This window comes from Prenolepis imparis, unplaced genomic scaffold (genome assembly GCF_030444845.1).
Source record: "Prenolepis imparis isolate NDT839.2.m4 unplaced genomic scaffold, iyPreImpa1.0 SCAF_5, whole genome shotgun sequence".
Taxonomy (NCBI): Eukaryota; Metazoa; Arthropoda; class Insecta; order Hymenoptera; family Formicidae; genus Prenolepis; species Prenolepis imparis.
Window position 1 is genome coordinate 8,529,440 of NW_028141163.1, and position 24,739 is coordinate 8,554,178.

The 24,739-nt window shown below is 32.6% G+C and overlaps 1 protein-coding gene across 8 annotated transcripts; it reads right to left on the bottom strand.

The window, feature by feature from the left end:
* Positions 1-191: 191 nt before the first annotated feature.
* Positions 192-23,555, bottom strand: LOC145935910 (muscle LIM protein 1). 8 transcript variants are annotated; one of them, XR_014425297.1, is made up of 10 exons: positions 23,349-23,555; positions 17,404-17,525; positions 15,835-16,000; positions 11,578-11,707; positions 8,687-8,783; positions 6,443-6,530; positions 4,124-4,420; positions 3,135-3,455; positions 1,975-2,312; positions 192-1,890 (listed from the first exon to the last, which is right to left on the bottom strand). XR_014425297.1 is itself a non-coding variant. In XM_083037695.1 (9 exons), exons 2-9 carry the CDS (start codon positions 17,516-17,518, stop codon positions 2,036-2,038), a joined length of 1,491 nt encoding a protein of 496 aa, XP_082893821.1. In that variant the 5' UTR covers positions 17,519-17,525; positions 23,349-23,555; the 3' UTR covers positions 192-2,035. The 8 variants fall into 8 exon arrangements, 7 of the variants coding, with proteins under 7 accessions (XP_082893821.1, XP_082893822.1, XP_082893824.1 ...); XM_083037695.1 differs by having other exon boundaries at positions 192-2,312; XM_083037696.1 differs by lacking the exons at positions 6,443-6,530; positions 8,687-8,783 and adding exons at positions 6,639-6,723; positions 7,456-7,552 and having other exon boundaries at positions 192-2,312; positions 23,349-23,548.
* Positions 23,556-24,739: the final 1,184 nt, after the last annotated feature.

The window sequence follows — 24,739 nt, forward strand, 5'->3', positions numbered from 1 at the left end:
TATATTTTTTTATATATTTAATGTGTTATTTTAATATATATATATATATATATATATATATGTGTGTGTTATATTACAAAGTATTATACTTTAGAAAAAAGCATGAAATCTGGTATGTGTTACATATATTTTATATATTAAAAATGTTAGTCGATTATTTAAGTTTGTTCGGGTAAGAAAAATGTCCAGAATTTCAAGTATACATTTATTGAAAATCATAATTAAATTAGTTTCTCGTCTTAGTCGTCAATTACATCGTTGCTGCTGGTCGTAGTCCGGTTATATAAATTTTTATTCGTATTTATACGTTTATATCGTCCGCGGATATCGGCTGCAATCGATACCAGGTAATAAATTATTACAAATTTCGAAACCTTCGTTTTTTTTTTTTTAAGTTAAAATCGATGTAGGAGTAATACTTGTCCGTAGTGAAGTTTTCACGATCGTCATTGCATAATTTGTCGAAACAGTTAAAAAGCTATGCATCTTTAATTCATATGATGCATTCTGTTTCGCAAACCATGGCTAATATAAAGGACAAAAACGAATCATCTAAACTTCTACACATTTAATTCTGAGCAATATTAACGATTAAAAATGCTAACCTGAGCAATATGTAAAAAATCAATATCTGAAAAATTTGATTGATAATTTGCTTCATTAACGAAATGTGCTTTTTATTTATTAAAAATATCCTTGCCTTCAGCTTTTTGTGTAAATGTGAGATAATTTTCAAATTCATATTTATTTCGACAAATTAAAATTGATATTTCAACCATTAGCTCGGATTATAAGTGGCAAGAAGCAAAAGAGAAAATTATCTAGAAAGATTCCAAACAAAGATAAAAAAATTTTTTGAGCAACTTTGACCAAAGGAAATATAAATTCAAAGATACTCTCTAGTATCTTCACAACTTCCCCTTCAGACATCTCGCGGATCGATTCTCGAGTCGTAATCTCCAATTTCCTGATCAAGAATAAAAGAAAAAAAAAAGAAATTAAAACAAAAAAGAGAAAGAAAATAAAAGTTTCGTACATTCGTTGCTCATCATCAGATTAGTCGTTTGCGCATAGCATCATCGAGCAGATTGCTATGAAAATCCCATGAAGAGCAAATGTTGTCGAACATCCCCGTCCAAATTATTGGCCATTCAGTTTTGGTTCTTGCAATTTACAGACCTCGTGAAATCTTCATAGCAACCCGCAAGCCATCGTGACGATTAAGCGAGATGGATCTAATTAATTGCAGGAACAAGTCCACATATTGTCGATAATTTAGAATAAATTGATATGGCGCGATATCAGCTAATGCGCTATAGCAATTTATATCGCAATATTATCGTGTTATTTTAATAATGACAACACTCGATCTCTTCTGTGACAAAATACGAAGTTTTAAAATTAAAGTAAAAAAAATTCGTAGTAGATGGCTTTAAATACTTATTTTAAATAATATTACATAATAATTGACATACTCATCTTTTTTTTTTTTTTAAGTTTCTAAATATTTTTTTATTTTTTTTTATTTTTTTAATATTTCTTATCTCTTTAATATTAAAGCTTCATATTTCGAAAAGAGAAAAGTGTGTAGGAACCGTATCATTATTAAAATGACATTTTCAAATTTTTGCCTTGATTTATATTACAGATAGATTATTAATCGATAATTAATTTATCTATAATATAATCAACGTGCAATATTATATCGCGATATTATCAACAATCTGCAGCGGCTCATCCGTTTACGCTCTTGTGAACTCGTGGATTCAAGACATCACCATCCTTCGCTACGATCGCGTTCGCAAATAATGAAAGCACCGTCATCGAAATCATCGAATCGTCGTGAACTAGGAAAGGAGAAATCGAAAGTTTCCGGAGCAGCGCGTTCGTCTGTCATCGAAGATACACAGTCAGAGACGCCTCAATATATATATATATATATATATGTATATATATATATAGATGTATATTTACATAAATATGTAAGACTGGAGGGTTCTCCTCTCGAAGGGTGCGTAGGGGTGCTGGTGGCAAGTTAGGCCATCGTTAGGGTGCCCGCGCCTATCCCGAAGCCCACACCTTTGGGCCCAAAGTTCCGGCTGTAGCAGCCGCGGCAGTAGATGTCCCCGTCCGGGCCATCGTTCAGATTCGTCGAATCCAGAGAACGATGACACGCACTGCAACTGAAGCACCGCTTATGCCACACGCGATTCTTCGAGATCATTTGCTCGGCGGCGTACACCGGATAGCCACAGCGCGAGCAGCCGTGACCGTCGTTTCGTTTCTGGCCGACCTGGGGCTTGGCATCGATGCTGCGAAAAAAGCGATTAAATTGTCTAAAAATCTAACGTGATGGATAGCGAAGGAATCGAAAGCCGATCTGATCTGACGAGGATGATCTAAGAAGAAACTACGCTACTCATAAACACACTTTTCGACCTGTCAAAGCTATGTGTACGTATATTTACATATATTTAGTTAATGAAATTAATTTTCTCATAATTGAAAAATTAGTTTTTGATTTATTTACTATTATGCTTGATTTATATCGGATATTCCTTAAAAATGGAGATGCTTTTAAATGCATAATATTTTTGAAATTTTAAATAGTATTATTTAAAATTTTTTAAATTGAAAGAAATTATAATTATAGATAAACAACGATATTTTGTTTTTTACACAATCAATTCATAATAAATCTTATTATTAAGATAATATAAAATAAATAACTTTTATTTAAATTTCTGTATTAAGAAATCATTTCTCAAATTTATTCAAAAATATACTTCTTATTTATTGAGAGATTCTTCTACTCTTAAATATTTTTATAAATAAAAATGAAGAGAAAGAGTTTTAATATATTATACTTTATAAATTAAATTACTATAAATTACTATAAATTACTTTTCTTTTTTAAGGATATGCTTCTGAACATTATTATATTATATGTATAAGTTGACTCGCTATATATTTAACGATCCAAATAATGTCTTCTAATATAATTATTAAAAATTACGATCACAAGTAAGTTAATTATTAAGATCGCTAAATTGATGTTTCCTTGACAACTATAAATACTATAACATTTTTTACTCTGTTTCAGAAATTTCCAGGAATCTGCGGAATGCACTTACTATGAGGGAGCATGATCTCCGTTCATCGAGACGAGAGTCGGCTTGTGGCCGAATCCGAAGCCTTTGGGCCCGAAGAGCTTTCCATAGCACGCGCGGCAGTGAATTTCTTTGTCGGGACCATCGCATGCCAGCATAGAATCCAAAGGCCGATGACACTCGGCACAATTGAAGCACTTCTTGTGCCACATGGTGCCCTTGGCGAGCTGTTGTTCCGCAGCAAACACCATGCCACCGCAACGGGGACAACCCTGCCCAGCTGGCGCCTTAATCGAGGTCGTGTCAGGATTGTAATAAGGTCGACTGGCTGAAATTTCTTCCTCCCTGCGGGTAATTAACGTAATCGTCTCAATACGATCCTGATCAATTGATATTTAATTTTCCTCGTTTAAATTTAATCCATACTTCCGTTTGAACAATTTAATTTTACTTAAAAGTAATAAAATATGCAATTGGAGATATATGTATTATTTTGCAATTCAGAATATATTCCTCTAAAACTAATATTTTTTTATTGTGCCAATTTTATTTGAAATTTAAAAATCTTTTATTAATTTCTTTGGATTATACGTATATATAACATATTTTTCAAAGATATTTTTCTAAAATTTGTTTTCATTTTTAATAAATTATGTTAGAAATAGATATATATCTCACATTTACATAATGAGATCGCCATTTATATGAACTAATGTTTTTACAAATTTTCTTGATAAATTTCGTGACAAAAGTTTATCATAACTCTAATAAGAATTGTCGTGATTTTAATTTCTTGTTATAACGCGTTACATTTAAATAAATCATGAATTAGCAAAGTCATGGAAGTCTTCACGAAATCATTTGAAATGTTCGGGTGCATTTCGTTCAACGCACATTTATAGAGACCCGGCTGAGAGACCTCGGTTATATAAATCGAGTTGTATTTATAGTATCACACGGGCGTAAGAACCGAGTTACGGATATATAAAGTCCTAGACTCGGGCACGACTTACGTGAGCCCGTCGGTCTGGAGGAATCCCGAGCCACATGCGAATCCGTATCCGTGCGGTCCCCACTTCTTCCCGTAACAGGTCTTGCAGTAGATGTCCTGGTCCGGGCCGTCGCAGGCGATGATAGAGTCCAGGGTCTTGGTGCAATCGTGACACTTGTAGCACTTCCGGTGCCACTCGCGACTCTTGGCGAGCACCTGCTCGGCGGCGAAGACGACGCCACCGCAGCGGGGACAACCCTTGCCCGGGGGGGCCTTGATTATCGCGGTGTCGATCACGGTGGTGCGAGGAGCCGCATCACTACGTCGTCAAAGGGTCACTCGCGTTATCATTCGCGTTCGGCGATCGCGTGCGTCGAATCGTATAGATTAGGAAAAAGCGATTGATTCCTCTGTCCGATCATCTCTAGTATATATTGCATCAGATATTTAAAATTCATGCTGGGAAAACGAAAGACACACAAAGTCGGATTTTCCAAAGAATATATAATTTTAATTCATCTCGCTTTTCCTATCTCTACGGCTCGTTTATGCAATCGGAAAAGAACAGAGTTGCATGCGAATGATGGGGCGATTGATAAATTGGTAATCGCTTGTTAAGGTATACACACATTTATTTTTATTAATTATTTTATTTAAAAAATACACTTTAGAAAATTTGTCATTAAAATTAAATTAAAAGAAAATTATTCTATACTGTATGATATCGAAAATGGAATAAAAGTCATTTTCATGAAATAGTGAAATAGCAAAATAGTCAATACTTTGCATATACGTAAAAAATAGAATGAAAATATAAAAACGTAATTGAATCAAGAGAGTTCTATAGTAATAAAAATTACAATATTTTTATATTTCTATATGCATAAAACGAGCTATAGTCTTACATATAAAAATGTAATCATTAAAAATCGAATTTACAGCCTTAATATGCGATTACGAAATTTCTATCTTAGGGTGTCTCAAGTAAATTATACATCACACATCTGATTTCTTATTTAGTTAAGGGAAAAGATGAGAGTCGTGAGTTTACACATGTAGTGATATGATATCTAGTTGCAGAAGGTTATATTAGTAACGATTTTACATGAATTTCAGATTCGCTTTGAATCATCGATTCTCATAAGTACATGCACAAGATCCTACAGACCGTGTGGCAACAGAAGGAATGTCGAATGTATGTGGAAGAGTCTCTGGCAACAACTAACTGAACGCGTAAGTACTCCTTAAAAACGTGTGAATCTTTCTGAGTTGTGATGGCCATTAAGATATCCTCGAAAAGAAACACTCGATATTCCGATACGATCAGCTGATTTGTGATGCCAAGGTGAGTAATAGCGCAAAGCGTTAAGGCGTCGGTTTATATGTATATGTACATATATAGATAGATATATATATATATATATATATATATATATATATATATTGTATGTACACGGAAACACACAAACGCACGCGTGTACAGAGTGTTCCGGAAAAGGCACGTGCAAGTGACAATCTTTCTTTAGTCTTCGAGAAAGTCGAAGCCGATGTTTGCTCAGCGAAAATTCAATTTCTTAAAGTTTTATTTATTATCGTATATATTATCGTAGTATATGTATATAAAAATTATATTTAATATTTTATTTTTATTAGAAAAATAATTTCTGTGTGAATTTAAAGCAAATTTCGCAATATGAGAAAATAATGAAAAGATCTTTCATATCGACTAAATTAAATACCACACATATAATACACTCTTGAGAGAATATAATCATATTTGCAAAAATATAATTAACTATTCGAAAGAGATCGTACAAATTGTATTAAATTACATATTTAAAGATTAATTTAAAATCTTTATTTTTCGCATTCTTAATTGTAAAATTCATTTTAAATTAATATCCACTGGAAAATTTCTTGATACCTAAAAAATTTACTGTCCGAACGAAAAATATAGTATTGTATTATTAAATATTTGCTTTTGAAATTTAATTAATTTTTAATAATTAATATTACACTTAGTTTTAAAGAATATTTCTTATTCTCATACGAAAAATGTCTCGGGACAAGAATAATCAACATTATCCTGTTATTCGTCTGGAAAGAGAATTAAGTTTTGTTCATTCAGTTTCAAATGCTTTAAATTACAATGATTGACTGACTACTCGTCTCGCGAGAGACAAAATGAACAAACGCCAAGAATAAATCCGATGAATTTTACGCTAACACAAAATCGGCAGTAAATTGCTCAAAGGTGAAGCTGTCGCTGCTCGCGCGCTCCGGGCATCCTGTTTACGCGCGCGAAAATGATCGTGATGGTATAATTAAGGGGGGCGCGTACCCCTCGTCCTCTATATCGCACTGCAGCCCGTTCCACATAATCCCGGCGTGGCCGATACCCCGCGGACCGAATTTCTTCGGATAGCAAGCTGTTAAGCAGACAAGCGCATCATATATAAGTGAAAATGTGAAGAAGCCGAGGCGGGATTTCTCTCTCTCGCGTGCTTCCCGTCTCAGTACCGACTCTGAAAACCCACCCATTGGCATAGCAGTCGCTCTGCAGGGCGCCGCCACCCTGGCCGTAACCATAACCCTTCGGTCCGAATCTCTTTCCGTAGCATACTGCAGACAATATCGATTAAAGATTTCACGTCGCCTAACGTTATCTCGTGATGATGCTCTGCGACGAAGATATAATCGTACAGATATGTCGATGCGATCTTATCCAGACTTTGTTCTTGTATCTAGACATTATCATCCTTATCCTTTATTGGATTATTAAACGCAATATAGTAATATTAAAGCTTCAATTCGAATTTTAATAAAGCTCTAATTGTGTATATTTGTAGAATATATAATTCTAGAGTTTCTCCAGAAAATATTTTTTACAAGTAGAGATATTACATCTATTAGAATTATATGTATTTCAAGTTTATAAAGTGTTTTATTTAATATCTTCTGAATATATTCGAAATTGCTTTTTTTCGAATTTTTTAATCTCTTTGTTGTTTTAAACATTTACGAATTAATAAGTTTCTTTATTAATTCATACTTTGGCACAAATAAAATTGTTCAAATAAAATTCTATTTTTCAGTGCTGCAAATTTGATTTTCAAAATATTTACTTATTGTTAGTAAATCAATATCTTCATAAATATTTATACTAAAGAAATTTTGCATTGCGCAATATTTTCACATTTATAATTTAAAAATATTTTGTATAACAATTTAATTTTAAATTAGATTATAAATTATTTGTATCAGACTCTCTCTCTATAAATTAAATTAATGTTATATCGCGTTGCATATTCTGTACATTATATTTTCGTGCTTACGATCATACCGTGTCCTCACCTTTGCAATAGATGTCCTTGTCAGGACCTTCGCAGCAGTTGACGGAATCTAATCTTTTGGAGCAGTTGGCACACTTAAAGCATTCCCTGTGCCATTGCTGCACGAAACACAAAGGGTGGGTTAGTCACTAAAAATTTTAGGGAAAGGTGAAAGTGCTCTTATATAATATCGTTTTTCTATCAATCGAAATCTTTCAGAAGCGCAGACATTAAAAGCGCTTCTTGGAGTCCGCCAAGATTTAGTAATCAATATTTTTATATTAAATATTTATATTAAAGAAATGGATTGCGCAATATTTTTACGTTTATAATTCAAAAATATTTTTATAACAATTTAATTTTAAATTAGATTATAAATTATTTGTATCAGACTTTCTATAAATTAAATTAATTCTAGATTGTGTTATATAATTCTGTACATTATTCAAAATTTATGACAGCATTGACAGATAGTGTTTCGTAATTTTTATTTGCGTTCTCGTTTAGACTTTATAATATATTTATATATGTATATTGCTTCAATCATTATAATTTCATAAAATTTTTTAAAGTTGAAAAGCATATATTTACTTTGGTTTTAGCTTTCTTTATAATTTTCAATAATACTCAACATACAATATCTTTATACCTAGCTCTTTAATTAAAGTTTTATTAAAATTAAACGTTCTATTTTTTTTATCTATTTATAGTCTTCTTATAGTTTAACTTTAATTTGGAATATTTCTAGAATTTCGATTCTATTATTTTTTGTTCAAAACCTATCGAGTAATATTTGAACACTGAAACAAACAGCCTTTTTTATTTGTCAATATATGTTATTTCCTAAAGTGCAGTCATTCTTTCTGAAACATGCTAGTTTATTTATCATAATTATCAAAATTCGCGACATAGAGCGGGAAACAGATATTCGCGTGTCTACATAACAATGTTGATGAGAAAAAAGGTAGCAAAATAATTGATTACGCAGCCTCTGCAGCCCTTTTGTGTTCGGGGGCTGTTTCCTGGCGGCATTGGAAGAATTCACAAATTAGTTTTAGTGGGCGACAATAACAAGAACGAACGAGTCAGAAACAGACGGAGACAGATAAATAAGTACGTTCTAGATAGCGATCGTTCAACATATCAGAACACAGAGAATTGTCAGTACGGATATCTGTGTAACAAATCGAAAAAGAATCAAGGGCTGGCGAAGGCCAAAAGGGGATTATTTAGATTCTTTAGATGAAAGATACCTCGACAGTATATCTCGCGGTCGGGACCATCGCAATGAAGCGTCGAGTCCAGAATTCGACGACACAATTTGCACTTGAAGCACATTTTATGGTAAGCCTATCACAAGAACGAGGATTGACCAGAACGGCAATTTAATAAAATACGACGAGACGCTTATCGTTCTTGGTGCCGCGACGAATCGCCGGATATATCTTTTCGACTTTTAAAAATTTTCAAGTTCCTAGGATGTCTTAAGTTTAATATATTTTCTTCTCTATTTTTGATACCAGAGATCAATGATTTCAAATTAAAGGATGTATCTGCATCCTGATACAAGATTGATCGCTTGTCTCATCGAAAACAATATGATATAGATGTGAATGATTTGCAAATCAACAAAGATATAATACGAAGTAATAAATGATCAATAATGTCATATGAATCTTATTACAATTATATAGCGAGATATATATCATTCTAATTATATAAGAATTACATTTATTGTGACAAGGAAAAAGAATCATGGATATATCTATTTTAATCATATATAATTTATATATATAATATAATAATTTTTGAATGCAATTTCTTTTTTATATTAGTAATATCACTTTTACTAATAATAATACTTTAATATAAAATGTAAAAATGCAATATACATATTCCAATGAATCGAGTCAGTTAAATTAAAAATCGATTAATTTAATGTAAGATGTAAGATGGGTTTGAAAGGTAATATAATTTTTATTCGGAGAGGTAACTCAAATCAAAACGTTTGCATCTCTTGTTATGTAATAATTATAATTCTTTTTGATCATTTTAATATTTTAAACTCTATCAATGCCCAATTTTACACGCATATCTATCTTTGGAGAACAATTTGCTGCGATATTCCATGCGATCCTTAACTTTCCGATTTGGTGTAGCTTTTTTATTCAAGGAGAGAAGCTAATAAGAAACTATATTGAATCAAACTCTTGCGGGATAAGCGATCTCAACGATATGCGATGAGTCATATGAAGAAAATGGATCGCCGCAGTTTTCGCGCGCGGATTATCGCTGGACCAGATTGTCGGCCAGGCAATTAGTCTCCGTTTCTCTGGTTCTGAGCGGCGCTTCTTCTGGTAGCGAGCCATTTTATCGCTAGGTATCGAGCCGACTAAGATTGGCCGGCCAGTTGGTGCTTCGCCAAAGACGTTCTCTGACGAAACCACCGAGAAAGTTACTGGGCTTAGTACCAACGGGAGACGAGCCCTCCTCTCCTTCTCCTTTTCTCAATCTCTTCTCTACACCCCCGCTGTCTCTCTCTTTCTCACCCTCCTTTCTTCCCTCTGCCATTTTTTTTCCTCGCATTGTTATGAAATGGAGATTGGATAAGATTACGAGAACGCGGGCCACGCGTCGCGCGCCGAATTTAGACGCGCGGCAAAAGAGCCGCGGGTGTGGCGCATTTTTACCGCGGCGCGGTTCCGTCCAGATTTTCCGAAATACGCGTGAGTAAGCGCGACGGAGAGGACGCCGATTGCGTCAACCTGTCTGTCGCCGCGTCAGCGGCCGATTTTATTGCTCCGTGTGCTAAATCGCGCCGCACGTTGCCCCCGCGAGCCGCTCTCGCCCGCGGAAATATCCGCGGTCCAGATTCGAGGCCGGCCCACTCATAGGTATCACGTACTTAGAATAATAAGGTCGCGACTCTCGAGAAGTATATGGAGGATTATTTTTGGCTCTCATCCGCCAATCTAAAATTAGATGCGAAATCGGTTGAAAATGAAAATGAAAAAAATAATCAAAGATCTGAGTCTTGCAATTTTGTGTTTTTCCGAGTTAGAGAAGATTTTTCAAGCACGAGGACTATTTATTATATTTTAGATCTGAAATATTCGTGCTCTGTAAAATCAATGTATAAAGTATTTCGAAAGTTACTTATACTTTCTACAAACTACTCTTTCTTAAATTTCTCTGAAATTAGTATTATCACTGAAAAGCGCAGTGAATAGTTTCAATTATAAGTACTGCTAAATCAGTAAAATCTCGGAAAATATCTGTTAGTAGTTGCTGTTTCAATCAGTGATATTTTAAAATGCATTTTACATTACGATATTATATAAATAAGATAAATTATATTATAATATTATATATGATATATATAAATTTGTAGCAATATATTTAAAAAATATTTGAGTTTGTTAACCAAGTGTTTTGTTTATCACATTTTAATTTTAAGAATAAGAAAGTGTAATATGTATCTAATTCTGAATTTGAATATTAGTTATATGTGTTTCATTCCAGCTATGTGTATGAAGCCTTCTCTTAAAAAATAACAACTCAAAATAAATAACTACATCTTGCAAATATGTATGATTATTACTAATTTTACAGTGAAATTTTACTGCCATAATATAGTGAGACATAAGACTGAGAAGCACAATGTGTTTTTTATTTCGGTGAAATCTCATGTCGCCTTAATCATTGATATTTTCACTGATTCATTTTAAAAGACAGTATCTCTCCTTGCTTAAAGCTAGGTAAAAGCTTAATAGTATTTTAAATTAAAAGGATTTTAACAAAAGCAATTGACTAAATTATATACTTAATTAAGTTTGACTGACTAAGATTCTTCATTCTTTAAAATATACACGAACGAACGATCGGTCGAAGCACCAAGTTGACGCGAGAGATTTATCATTGTGCGTTTAACTCTAAATGCAACCATATGATTACGATCACGTCGCTAGCCTTCGTACAATTTACTTTGATACCAAAAGAATAATGCAATAATTTAAAAAAATTATATTATCTACCACTATTATATTATCTAATAATTTTTAATTGAAATTGTTTTCTTTGATATATCTACCCTTGCATTTAGTGTTAAATGCGCGTCGCATACGTGTACTTAGAATGTACTCACCCTTCCTCGGGCCAACATTTGCTCAGCGGCGTAGACGTATCCTCCGCAGCGAGGACATCCCTCTCCCTCGGGTGCCTTCGCGATAGCCCGCGGCTCGAGAATGGCGTTCGAACCCCGCGAAAATTCACCCCTAAAAGATCCATGTATATTAAAATCCGTCTGTTAATGAAACTTGCTTATATATCGTAAGATTCAGGAGGTAAAACAATTCATCTAATTTTTAATATGCAATATATAGTATGCAATAAAATTTTTACGAAATGGCATTTTATGATTTATTAATATTTACCGACGTTAATTTGTTTTACCTTTGAATCCCACAATTCAATATCTAAATGTCATATTTAAGCAAGTGTGAAAGCTGTAAAAAACACGAGCACACACACAAAGAGATCGTTGAGATGTGAAATTGATGATTCACGTAAGGTGGTTGGTATAATGGAAATAAACTATAATATAAGAAGTAAATTTTATGCGTGGAATAATTAATTACGTTATAGAAATATATGCAATACAAAAGAAAATCAGGAAGAAAATTGAAATAGAAAAAAAATTGATGCTATATACAAAAGAGTTTTGAATTGATATATATTTACAAATGAGAAAAAAGGTATTCTCTAAAAAAATAGTAAAAAAATATACTCATCAAATACTTATAAAATTTAAAGGGACCGATAGTTGCAAGAATATCAAAATCTATATCCTGCTAACATATTAGCGAAACATGGCACAAGTATATAATTTATGGAAATGATTAAAACATACGGTGATCCGTCAATTTCACACCTAAACACGCTATATACATACTAATCTACAGAAATAAACAGCACTATCAAACTCATAGAAAACATCCGACTTCGGAATCAGAATTCTTCGAATAATCTTTTGTAAAAGAAAGAATCAAAATGATTCTTTAGCACAATTATTTTACGGAAATATTTAATATCAAATTTTGTATTATAGGGTGTTAGCTTGTCATGTGGATAACATTTATGTGAGGAGGGTGCTTATTATTTTTCATTTGATAATTAATCTTCACAAAAGTATTATCAATAATTAATATAGCTTATTAATTTTTAGCCAACAATATTTAATATAATTCTGACATCTAAAATATACATGTATGTATCAATATGTTGATCTCAAATTCATCTAAATTTGTCGAATTATAAAACGAATTGAGAAAAGATCTTAGACGACGTCAAAACTTTTATTTTGATTTCACGTTAATTCCTTCTTCTGTGCATCTAATATCTAATTCTCATTCGAAGAGCACCAAAGAAACTTTCGTCGGATGTTCAGGAGACAAAATAGACATAAATATATCAAATGATACCACAGGTTAGTTTGTGTTAGGCGTGTGTTAGTCAATGTATTAGCGTAATTTTTCCCCTTTGCAACCACGGCACGTGGCTTCCGCCGAGCCCCGAGAGAGAGGAGAGCCGAGAAGCAAATCGTAATACGGTATAGTCATACAGTGAAAAAAATGCAAAAAAAAGAGGAAGAAAAAGAGAAAGAAAGGTGGAGGGAAAAAGACATGAAGAGACAAGGAATAAGGAAATAGAACAATACACGAAGTGCTGCGAAATATCGGGTGCAATGTGGAGAGCCTGTGCGTGCGCACGCACGCACGCATTCGTACCGTGAGCTGAAATATCATCGACACAGTGAGGTGACACCGATCGTGTGTGTTTGTCTTTCTTGTAAGTGTGACAATTGCGCCATTGAGATGGGGGTTTTATATTACGGTATAATGACGTATGAGAAGGTGCGAAACAGATGCGGAAAAGCCAAGTGAACAAGCGAAGTGAATCATTCATCATTTTATCTCAAATTTAATGAAATATATACAGATGTATATGTTTCGAAAATTTTTAAAATATGTTACAATAATTTTTAAAGGAATGATGATGGATGATATACATGATAGGTAATTTCTTTTCTTTATTAGCTCATAAATTCGCGATCGATTTTTTCTCAGCGTATATTAAATTAAAATCATTAAATGTCATTTTTTTTCTCTTTACCTAAAGTTTCAAATATTTCATCAAAAAGATGAATAATTTTTTGTAAAAGTTCTTAAAAGTTTTTAAAATAATTCTTAATGTGTGTATCTCTTAAAATCTTCGTGAAAAGATAATCAACTCCATAAAATATAATGAAAAGACAATGCGCAGGGAATCTGAGACGTTTCAGAAACGGAGCATAACAAGTGCTCCGACAAGTGCGTTTGCACTGGATTGTAAACGTTTTGCATCCTAAGAAACTAAGAACATAGCCGCTAAATATCAAGGCTCATCTCAATGGCGTTGTTATCGCAACATTGTCATTATCTCTCTAAGAGAACGGGGTGTTGAAAGATCGCCATTACCTCATTATATCGATATAATACGCGAATACACTAACACGCACGCGGGCACGCACGCACGTACACGCACGCACGCGCCAGCACCCACGCTAATAGTTAAGGTGTCAGCGAGATTATAGGATTAGAAGTGGTGCGAGAGAGGCCATGCGGGAGAGCTACGTGTATATAAGCTACAAAAAAGAAAAAGAAGCTGCTTTGTCACGCGGCGAAAAGGAAAAAAAAGAGGGAAAAATAGCGAGAGAAAAAGAGACAGCGAGATAGAGAGATAGAGATAGAGAGAGAGAGAGAGGCAGAGGCGCAATTTGACTCGATGCTCACCATTCTCGTACTCGGTATTTTCTCTTTATCACGCAGCTCGTACTATGTGATAAAGTGACAACGGTATATCGTTCAATGGTTGCCTCCCGGTTGGCTCGTGTTCGGCGGGGCTGGCGGGAGCGGGGTGTGTCGTGTGTTTCTTTCATTTTTTTATATCTTTCTTGTATTTTTGTCTTTCTTTTTTGTTTCATTTTCATACACACTTCGTTCCCTTTCTTGGCGAAAGAGAGAGGGGAACGAAGGGCCGAAGATGTGCGGGTTTCGTACGCAAAGGCTCGAAATCACAGATAAAGAAGGTATACGTGCAGCGATGGTGCACGCTTCAATGGTGCACACTCTCTACTTTCTTACATTAGATTCGTGCAAAAATAGATTGCGTTGTTTAACTTTAGTCAAAGTTACAGTCGCGAGAAAATGATAGGACCTCGATATCGTAAGATCGTCTTTATATTTTTTCGCAATAATAAAACCGCGGTTTTCCGCGTCTACATTTAAAATTTACCGATTTTAATCTCTCATCATAGAACTTAAAGTAGAATCACGCGCGTGGATTTGACAATTCTGCAACTTTGACCGTAACATCAACTCCGCGAATCTATTTCGCGTCTTTGAAAGATACTGCTCGTTATACATATGTACGTCATTCGTACATTGATCTATTTACACACTGAAAAATAAGGGAAAAAATTCATATGTTATTCGTTAATGAAAGACACGCTTGGTTGTTTTGTTTCCAATTTTATCTTTCCCTTTTTTCCACTTTTAATGGCACTTATTACAGATGGTACAAATGATCCTATAAACTAGCTCATGTATTCGCATAGAAGAAAAAAAAACATAGAAGAAAAAAGAACAGAGAACAATTCGGTAAATCGTGTGCGGTCGATCGCACGAGAAGACAGTGAGGAGCAAACTTGGAGAAAAGAAAAGGATTGAACGTGGATATATATCTTATATCGAATGTCGATGACGTGAGGAAAAGTAAGGACAACATATAAGGGTCCCTTGAAGGAAAAGACGGAGAGACAAGGTAACATGCTCGTCTACACTACGGTGATGACAGACTCCACAAAGGTGAGAGAATAGAACAGTCTGGTCCTGTTGGACCGTCTAGATTCAACTATCGGGACACAAAGGACCGTCTACGATCTAACTTCACGAGGGAGATAAAGAAAAACCAGGTTGGACGAGATTCTCTCCTTGTCATGCTTCGGGAATTCGGGAGGAAAGAACAGGAAGGAGGAACGCGATTTTTTTCACTGTATCGGACACGCTGTACACGTATATACGTAGACGCTCTTCTGCTTCCTGGTACAGGCAGCGGCTCCTTCCCAGTTGCTGGTGACGCAATTGACCAAGAGGAGGATCATGCTGACGGATCACGGGTGTTCACGACGGTTGTTCGGTCGGTGAGTTTTAATTTCGCGCACGTGGAAGAGTGTCTTTATACGTGAAAAGGGACAGGATGACAGATGCTTCCGATACGGAATCGCGTTGTGGACTACTCGGGAAGGAAAAAGAAAAGAAGAGGGTATCGGGGGTTGAGATTGCGCGACAGTGGATGCACTCACTCGCTCTTCGCTTGCAGGTGGTCGCCTTGGTCCATAGACAGGCAGCCGGCTCCGCCACCGAATCCGTAACCCTTAGGGCCGAACTTGCGGCCGTGGCAGGTTTTGCAAAACAGCTCGCCCTCGTGCTCGGTGCAGTTTGTCGAATCGAGCGGTTTGTTGCAAAGACCTGCAACACACGATCGTCGCACGTCATTGAAGATTGCGGCGCTTCTTCCTGAGTATACTCGCGTCTCGAGACACGATATTAAGATCCGTAAACTGCACTATTTTCGATTTAAAAAATATTCGACTTATATTTCTCTTCAGCGATTTCCTAAGTATATATTTTAAATATAAATGTATTTAATTATATTTTTCAATTTGTATTTTATTATTGAAGAATTCGAGCTACTCTTCTAGCCCGAGTATCGAGATGTTATTATTTATTATCATGGTTATTTTTTATAAAGAGATAAGTAAATTGTATATATATTTATATATACATATATATTTTCCTACGTACATAGGAAAGAAGACGTGTAATGTATATTTGCCATTGACACGCGTAATATAAAATATTCAAAAACATACATACTTTTGATACCATCGCAAGATACGTCAAATCGATTCTTATTCACTCCGACGATTCACTTCTCGAAACTTCATAATATTCACGTTATTCTAGAAATAGATACGCGTTGCGTCTCTTCAAGACGCGATGTTCAACATTAAGATTGTTATGAATTATTGATATCGGTCATTGCACCCGAAATCATTACTGGATAGTCGTCAATTGATTTTTGACCAACACACAGATCCAGTCGCGACAAATTATCCGTATATAAAATTTATTTTAGACTGGCCTAAAAATAGGCGATTCGATAATGCCTCTTCCGTAATATTTAACTATATTCTTATAGAACACTTTTTATGGTTAAAGTTAAAGTATATTAAATATTCATCGAATAAAAAGTAAATTTTAAATAATCTATAATTATACATAAAAAAAATACAAACTTTATATATGACTCTTATTATTTAAATTTTTTATCACAGATAAAAATTGAGACTGTTCCAAAAAAAATCATAGCTTTAAACTTATTGAAGTGTCTATTTAAAATAGACTATTTAAAAAGCGATTGCACTAACTGAATTTGTATTATTTTTATCATAAAAACTGTAATTATCAGAAATACTTTTATAAATTACAAGTTTCCAACAAATATTTATGAAAATGTAGGCGATTGTGATAAAATATGCAATAAATTTTCTCTTTATGCTCTTTCTGTGTAAAATCAAATATTTATGTTAAAAATTGCGATTTACATTAAAGTACAATGTAACAGTCCCTTCTTCTTCCTAAAAATTGGGGAAAGTGCAAAACTGTAACAGGATATGATTTCAGTATCCTGCGAACGTAAACAGGTAATACAATTTTCTCATGTATATGTATATCTTTCTTTCTTTCAACTTTTAAGTGGCAAAATGACACCGGTTGTTCTAGTTTCAAGATATCGATTTATTGTGCGCCAATAAGAAAACACTCATCCACTCTATTTCCAATTTACAAGATTATGTTTGTTTACTCACCGCACTTGAAACACGTTTTGTGCCATTTCAGTCCACCGGCAACTCGCTCTTCTGCAGCATAAACGGACTTGCCACATTTAGGGCATTTTGGATTTTCCACGGGCTTGAAAGGCATTTTTACACTACAACAAAAAAGACAATTTCGTTATCGTCCGCGTGCGCTTTACTACGGTCACATGTTACATTAATTTATTTGTCGCAAAATTATTCATCATAAATAGATAAATAGTCGAGAAATAAATTAAATCATTTTTTATGTACATATAACTTAAAAAATGTATTAATGTTTTGTTTAGAACCGCCCCTACACACGTGAGAACAACTTTTATTGTTAAAAAAAGATCTCATCGGAAAATCGATACGAAAGTATTACAACGCAATCGTGAGATATGCGTTTTTATAAAAAATCCGCAATTTTGAAATTCCAAATTCGCGAAAGCTAAATCGAACCAAATGATTTTATTAATATCGAGGGGAATCATCGTCGTTACGGTAACTCATCTCGGTTACCTAACCGACCGTTTACGAGGACGTAAACAATCCGCCGTTTCCGTCTGATTCGTCGATTCTATTTCTGTGGTCAGCTTAAACGCGTGCACGATCGAGCAAGTGGAAGAACGGGGGTGTAAAATAGGAGAAGAGAAGTATTTCGCGCACGACAACCAGGGCGTTGAATAGAAGCATAAATAGGGACGGGTCTCTCCCTATAGTTTACACACAGATATGGTGATAGCTTTATATAGAGAATTTTCGAATTTAATCTGTAACACTAATATTAGAAGTTAAAGAAAATAATTATAATTATTTAAATGATCGAGTGATTTTTTATTTTTGTAAATAAGAACTTAACGAGTTTTGGGTTAAAATAGAAAATATATAAATGACGTTTATAGATATTTTTATTTTCAGACATATTGTTACTTTTCTGATGATACTAATGATGTATGGAATAAAAAAGTCTTATATATAAATCAATATAAGACATCATATTTTTTCAAATAAGATTTGCCCAAAAAAGCCAAGAAATTTATTTGTACGTATATTTAAAAATTCACAGATATTTTTTAACTCTAAACGATAGCTCTATATTATAAGATAATAGCATTGAAAGAAAATAGCATTATATATATTATTGTCACAATAAATATTTATTATTTAATATTGGAAATGACTTAAATTGTATTATATGAAAAATCTCTGATTATTTATCAAATAAATTTAAAATTTATGTGCGCCGCTATTATTGCCAAAAACGCGATATATTGCAACAAGATGATATTATGGCATGAAAGTAGTGGGTGTGCATAATAGCACTTGGCAAAGTTGATTGTTGATTATATATCATTATAATATTTCATTTTTCAATAGTATATGAAATAATAAAATAATAAAAGTAAGGATAAAAGTAATCAGTAAAGATAACAATGTAATATAATTGATATGATGCGGCATTAATATTCTGCAGAAATAATAAATGCAACGATTGTAATAGAAATTAAAAGAATAAACAAATCAAATATAACTGATTTAAGATATTATTATAGTAGTATTTATGATAATGATAAGAGAGACATATGTCTTTCTACAAATCTGTCCTATATCACATAATTTAATAAAATATCTGGTGTTTCTGATTCTCATATTTCTCTATTATATAGCAGTTTAATTCGCGCAAGCTATTCTTGCCATTGTAGCTATTATATCACGCATTATATCATCCACTACTTTTGTATTTATTATACGAGTTTAATTCTTAGATTTGCAAAATGTCTATATTATTTTATATAATGTGATAAGCGCGAAATAGAAAATACATAATAATTTAGTCTGTTACTATTAGATTGTTACTATTAGATATAATTTTTCTTTGTTAGTAATGATGAAAAAAAAAGGATAGATCTATGCTGTATTTTTTAAGCATAAAATTTACTTTAAAGAATATCTTTTAATATTATTTTTGTTTTTTTTTCTATCTGCAGATTTTACATAATTTGCAATATTATTACTGTATATATCATATATTGTATTATTTTAATTTTTGATAAAAGAAATTAGTTTGTATTTAAAATAAATAAACAATACATTAAAAATAAGCCGTTTGAAATAAAACATTTCGTTAGTCGACTTATAAAAATAGTACAATATAATATTCACTATCATATTGACTTTGATGACAATATTTAATGATATTCTAATTTTTATTAAATATTTAAGTATTCTTTTTATCCTTCTTAGAAAGTAACATTAGCTTATTTTTATACCAAGAATTTCCGTCGTAACGTTCCACACTATTCGGCTGTACAGATACGCTCTGTTACTCCTGACAGTAAGTAGTAACAGTAGCGATATGGCACGCCTAGTAGTAGTAACGATGTTAACAGCGGCGCGGGCAGTAGTAGCAGACGGGAGTGCGCGGGCAGTAGTAACATGCGGGAGTGCGCGGGCAACAGAAGAAAGAGAGAGAGCGCGAGAGAGAGAGAAAGAGAGAGCAGACGTGTCTATATCCGTGCAGACGCGTACAGGCGATCTGCGAGGCCGTATTAGGGAAGGCGCTAGGTTCTCCACGGTATAGTGGGTCTCCTCTTACCCCTACCGTTTAATCCTACACATATTGGGAGACGTATGGAATGCATGATAACTTGCATGTCTTATCACGCAGTAACAGTTGCAAAGTAGTTGTACTATGTGTTCAAGTGTTATTACATTTATATGGTAAAACTCTCTATAAAAATCATAAGATTTGCATTTAAGATGTGTAAAAGATTTGTCTAAAATAGAGTTTTTTTTATATTTGATTCTGTATTCTTCAATTTTTAAGTTTTTTATATTAATTTTGTATGCTATGTAAGTATCATAATATATATATTTTGTAATATTGATATAATCTTGATTGTGTATTACGTACATAAAAACATGGAAATTTAATTTTATTATATTATATTTATTTGTTATGTAGAATTTTTAAAATATTAAATTTAGATTTTTTATATATAGATATTTTATTCTTTCTTTTCTTCATTTTATTATTAAAAAACAATATACATCGGTCAATGAACGCAAAGAGTTCGATTACAAGAGCTTTAAATACTGCTATTATATTATTGAAAATGAGTCATTGTGATTTGCGCAATATGTCGAGATGAGTTAAAATTAAAATGAAAATAAAATAATGATAGAAAATGGCCAAGAATGATTAATTGCAGTGCGGTAAGTGTTGGCACTAATAAACGGGTGAATCATCGACCTGGCGATTATCAAATATGCTCATTTTACAAAACGTTTGTGTGAATTTTAGATTTGTAGCAAAAACGATAGTTTGTCAAATAAATGGAATATAATTATCGCAAAATGCAAAGATCTTTCATTTTATAAGTATCGTATTTTTTACGTATTTCAAAAAAGTATGAAATAGCTTATGCTCTACATATTTTTTCATATATTTTTAATATTATATTAATAAAAAATTGATAAAATGTATTATATAAATTTTTTATATATATTTTAGCTTTATTTTTATAATTCAGTTAATCAATTATTTAAAGAGAGAGAAAGAAAGAAGGAAGAAAAGAGAGAGAACTGTCACATTTGACTAGATTATTGAATATTATTCCATAAAATTTATATTTTTATTCAAATTTGTTATTTACTAATATAATTATTGTCTTTTGTATTTAATGAGATAATTTGCTACGGGAAAAAATAGATTATTATATTGTATGATAGATTAATCGTTTTTGAAAAGAAAGATTACAATACAATTAAGACAAATAATCTTTCATAATAGATGGTTTAACATTTTCACGAATATCCGGAAATATTATTGCGGCATCGTGTTTCAAACTAGCTTGATAAATCACATCCGGATAGCATAAACAAGCGGATGAAACTAAGATCCTAAAATTAGGTCACGCTATAAAGAAATCCTAAGCGCCCGATGACTCGTATGATGTATAATTACAACTGGTATAGTGAAACATTTCAGATGTAATACGATATCTTGCATCACATACTATCGAAGCAAATGAACAATCAAAATATTGATGCAAAGAAAGAATGAAAAATAAATCCATTTTTTGTGTGCCTGCGTATTAATTCGATTATTAATTTGTTACATAATATCGTTTAAATTTGTGATTAAAAGTATAAAGAAATTAAGTGCCTTCTTCATTTGTAACAAATTAACAATATTTTTAACAAATATTCTTAAATATCAGTGAATTCTTATCGCATTTATATCATTAATCATTTGTATTGATAAATATTTAAACAACAGTCTTTTAATATATTCGTTTGAGAGTCTATGTTTTTTAATTTAGGTTCTTATTTTACAATTAGCTATCAGTTTGCAAATAACGTTATAATGATTTTACAAAATAGGCATCGAGACTATTCGACTAATCACGTTCACTTAATTTGATAATGATATTTTGTTCGTTAAATTTATTTGATAAGTTAGTTTGATTAGCGTCGTTAGTCGACGAGAGATTGAGTTTCGGCAATTAATAATAGCAAAGAGAATGCGTGCATATTTTTAACATTAACGAGGTTGTCTCAACTCGTTATGGAAACGTGTGAGATAATAATAACTTTTATGACAGTAGGGCACGTGATTGTATATTTTACGTAAAATTTATTTAAGCATTATGCATATGAAATATTGCAAACACGTGTATTGTCTATAATTTATCTACAGAGAAATGTTTCATGAAAAAATTATATTAATAATATTTATATATTTTTTGTATACAAAGTAATCGTTAGTATTATAAATTTAACTGGAATTAATTTATCTCTATTTAAAAATTTTAAGTATCATCTTCAATTTTTGTACATAAAATGTGATATTTCTATTATTTTTATTTTTATTCCTTTGTTCATTTCAATGATTTACACTCAATCGTACGAGCAAATTGACTGACAGATCCCGTGCGGGTCATGAAATTTTATTAATATCTCAAATTTCTAATTATAACATAATGTAGAATCTATGTTCAGTGATCGTGACTCTATTTGAATCTTTCTAGCACGAGATTAGATCTTAAAGACATTAGATTTTCCATCATGGCATATCCATCCTAGATAGCATAGATATCCTTCACCCTGTTCATCTGTCTAGTCGGCCGCGCGGATTAATGTTAAATCTTGTTAACTAAATTTTCCTCCTTCGTCTACATTATTAAACAGAATTACAAAATATTTCACCTCAAATTCGGAATTGGCTTATTTTCGAAATTCTTCGAGATATAAAAGTACTACGTGTCGTAGCAAAAGTCTCTACCTGAAAGACTTGATTATATTTTCAAAATCGAAATGTTTTTTATATTACTTTCTTCTGTCTTGAATAAGTTAAGAAAAATACGCAATTTAAAAATTTAGACTAGAACATTTTATATAATTTAAAAATAGTAACAAGCTGCTAATTCAAAGTTAGTTGATATATAGCTTGTGACAATTAAATAATTATCAATTTTATTATATTAATTGGTAAAGTATTAATAATTAATAATGAAATTTCGTAAAGGCACAAATCAAGATTTTTATAAACTACATAAATTGACGAATTCTTGATCATTCTAATTGTTTATGAGAAATTACTTGATTGTAAACTGATCTGTATAAAAAAAAGTACATTATAAGTGACGTGACAATTCATCAGCTGACCTGACTCACGTTCAAAGACTTTGATAAATACCTTTCAGGGCACTATGCAAATTTCAGTATTTTATGAGAGAGAGGGAGAGACACAGAGAAAACAAACAAAACACGCAGTTGAGATAAAACACGTTCGTAATGCAATTCTAGATGCATTTCTTGAAGCGATACAAGTGGCTATGTTTTTGTATGTCGTCAGTATATTCGGGTATCGTCATCGGGGGGTAGTAGTAGTATTTGATAGTAGTAAAGAAGTACATAATATCCGTCCACACTATTATCTGGATACTCACCACTAATCGATCGTAGTCGCGTGAGAAAAAGAAAAAGAGAGAGAAAGAGAAAGGAGAATTCGAGTAAATGGATTACAAAACACCGAGCACTCTACACCGCACTAATACTGGATTCGAATGACTGTGCTCGCGTCGGAAGCGTCCTAGTCATAGCCCCCCTAGGCTTTGCACACGGCACGTGTGCATCGGGAACGTCAGTGCTGTTGACGACGACGACGGTGTACCACCAGTGGTGACCGTCGACGAACGGCGGGGATTTTGTCGAGATAAGATTTGAGGGTTCTCTCTCTCTCTCTCTCTCTCTCTCTCTCTCTCTCTCTCTCTCTCTCTCTAGACCGAAATATGATTTTTTTTCGTAAATTTTTCAAAGTTTTGCTGCTAAAAATAAGATTTTCGATAGTAAAATGCTTCGATCAAATTAACTCGATTATAATCGGTTTCTTTACATTCTACTTACTATCTATGAATTTTCAACAAATCTTCTAAGCTGCTGTCTATATTTTTTACAGTGCGATTATAATGCTTATATCTATGTAGAAATATATTTTTTTATCTTTTCCAAAATGAGCTAATTCGACTTTCGTCAGCAATTATTACAGATTGATGAAACAGAAAACATAAAACAATAAGACATTTTCGAAAATGAATACTTCAAAGCCGAAAGCCTTAATATTCTACTTCAAAGTCTGCATATAACATATTTATTTATGTACACATCAACACACATATTTTTAAATATCAAAAGGATATTGCTAGATGTAAAATGTAATAAATTTCTATAACTTGCGCATCTTTATATCGAAGTAGAAAAAAAGCAATTGAACGACCTGGCAGTCTGACGAATGGCACAGCTTATACATATCGTTAGATTAGTGTTACGTTATGTTTATCAGCGAATAATAAAAAAAAAAATATTGCTGCGATATTATAATTCCCGGTTGGATAAAATCGATTCGATAGGGGTAGCTTAATCAAAGTGTCAGTAATGTAGATAAATCAGAAATGTATATCTTGCACAATCACATACTACAAATTAATATCAGAAAATTAAATTTTTATCCAGAATTAAAGATATATCAGAATAAACGAAGAATTTTCAAGAGAGAGTTTCAGTAAATCACGTATTCGTAATAATTTCTCGAAATCTTCGATTCTGAGGTTCTAAATTTGGAATTTTTTGTCTTGAAATCAATATACATATGTTATAAATTTTAGGGAAAAAATTGCGAAAATAATATATTCTTATATAGAATAATCCTTACATAGAATATTATATGATATTTGTGTATATGGTACACTGAAAAAAAAATTATTAACTTGACTAACCCTTTCAATTAAATATTATTTTGTTAATTGAACATATAGAAATATTTAAATTAAATATAACATAT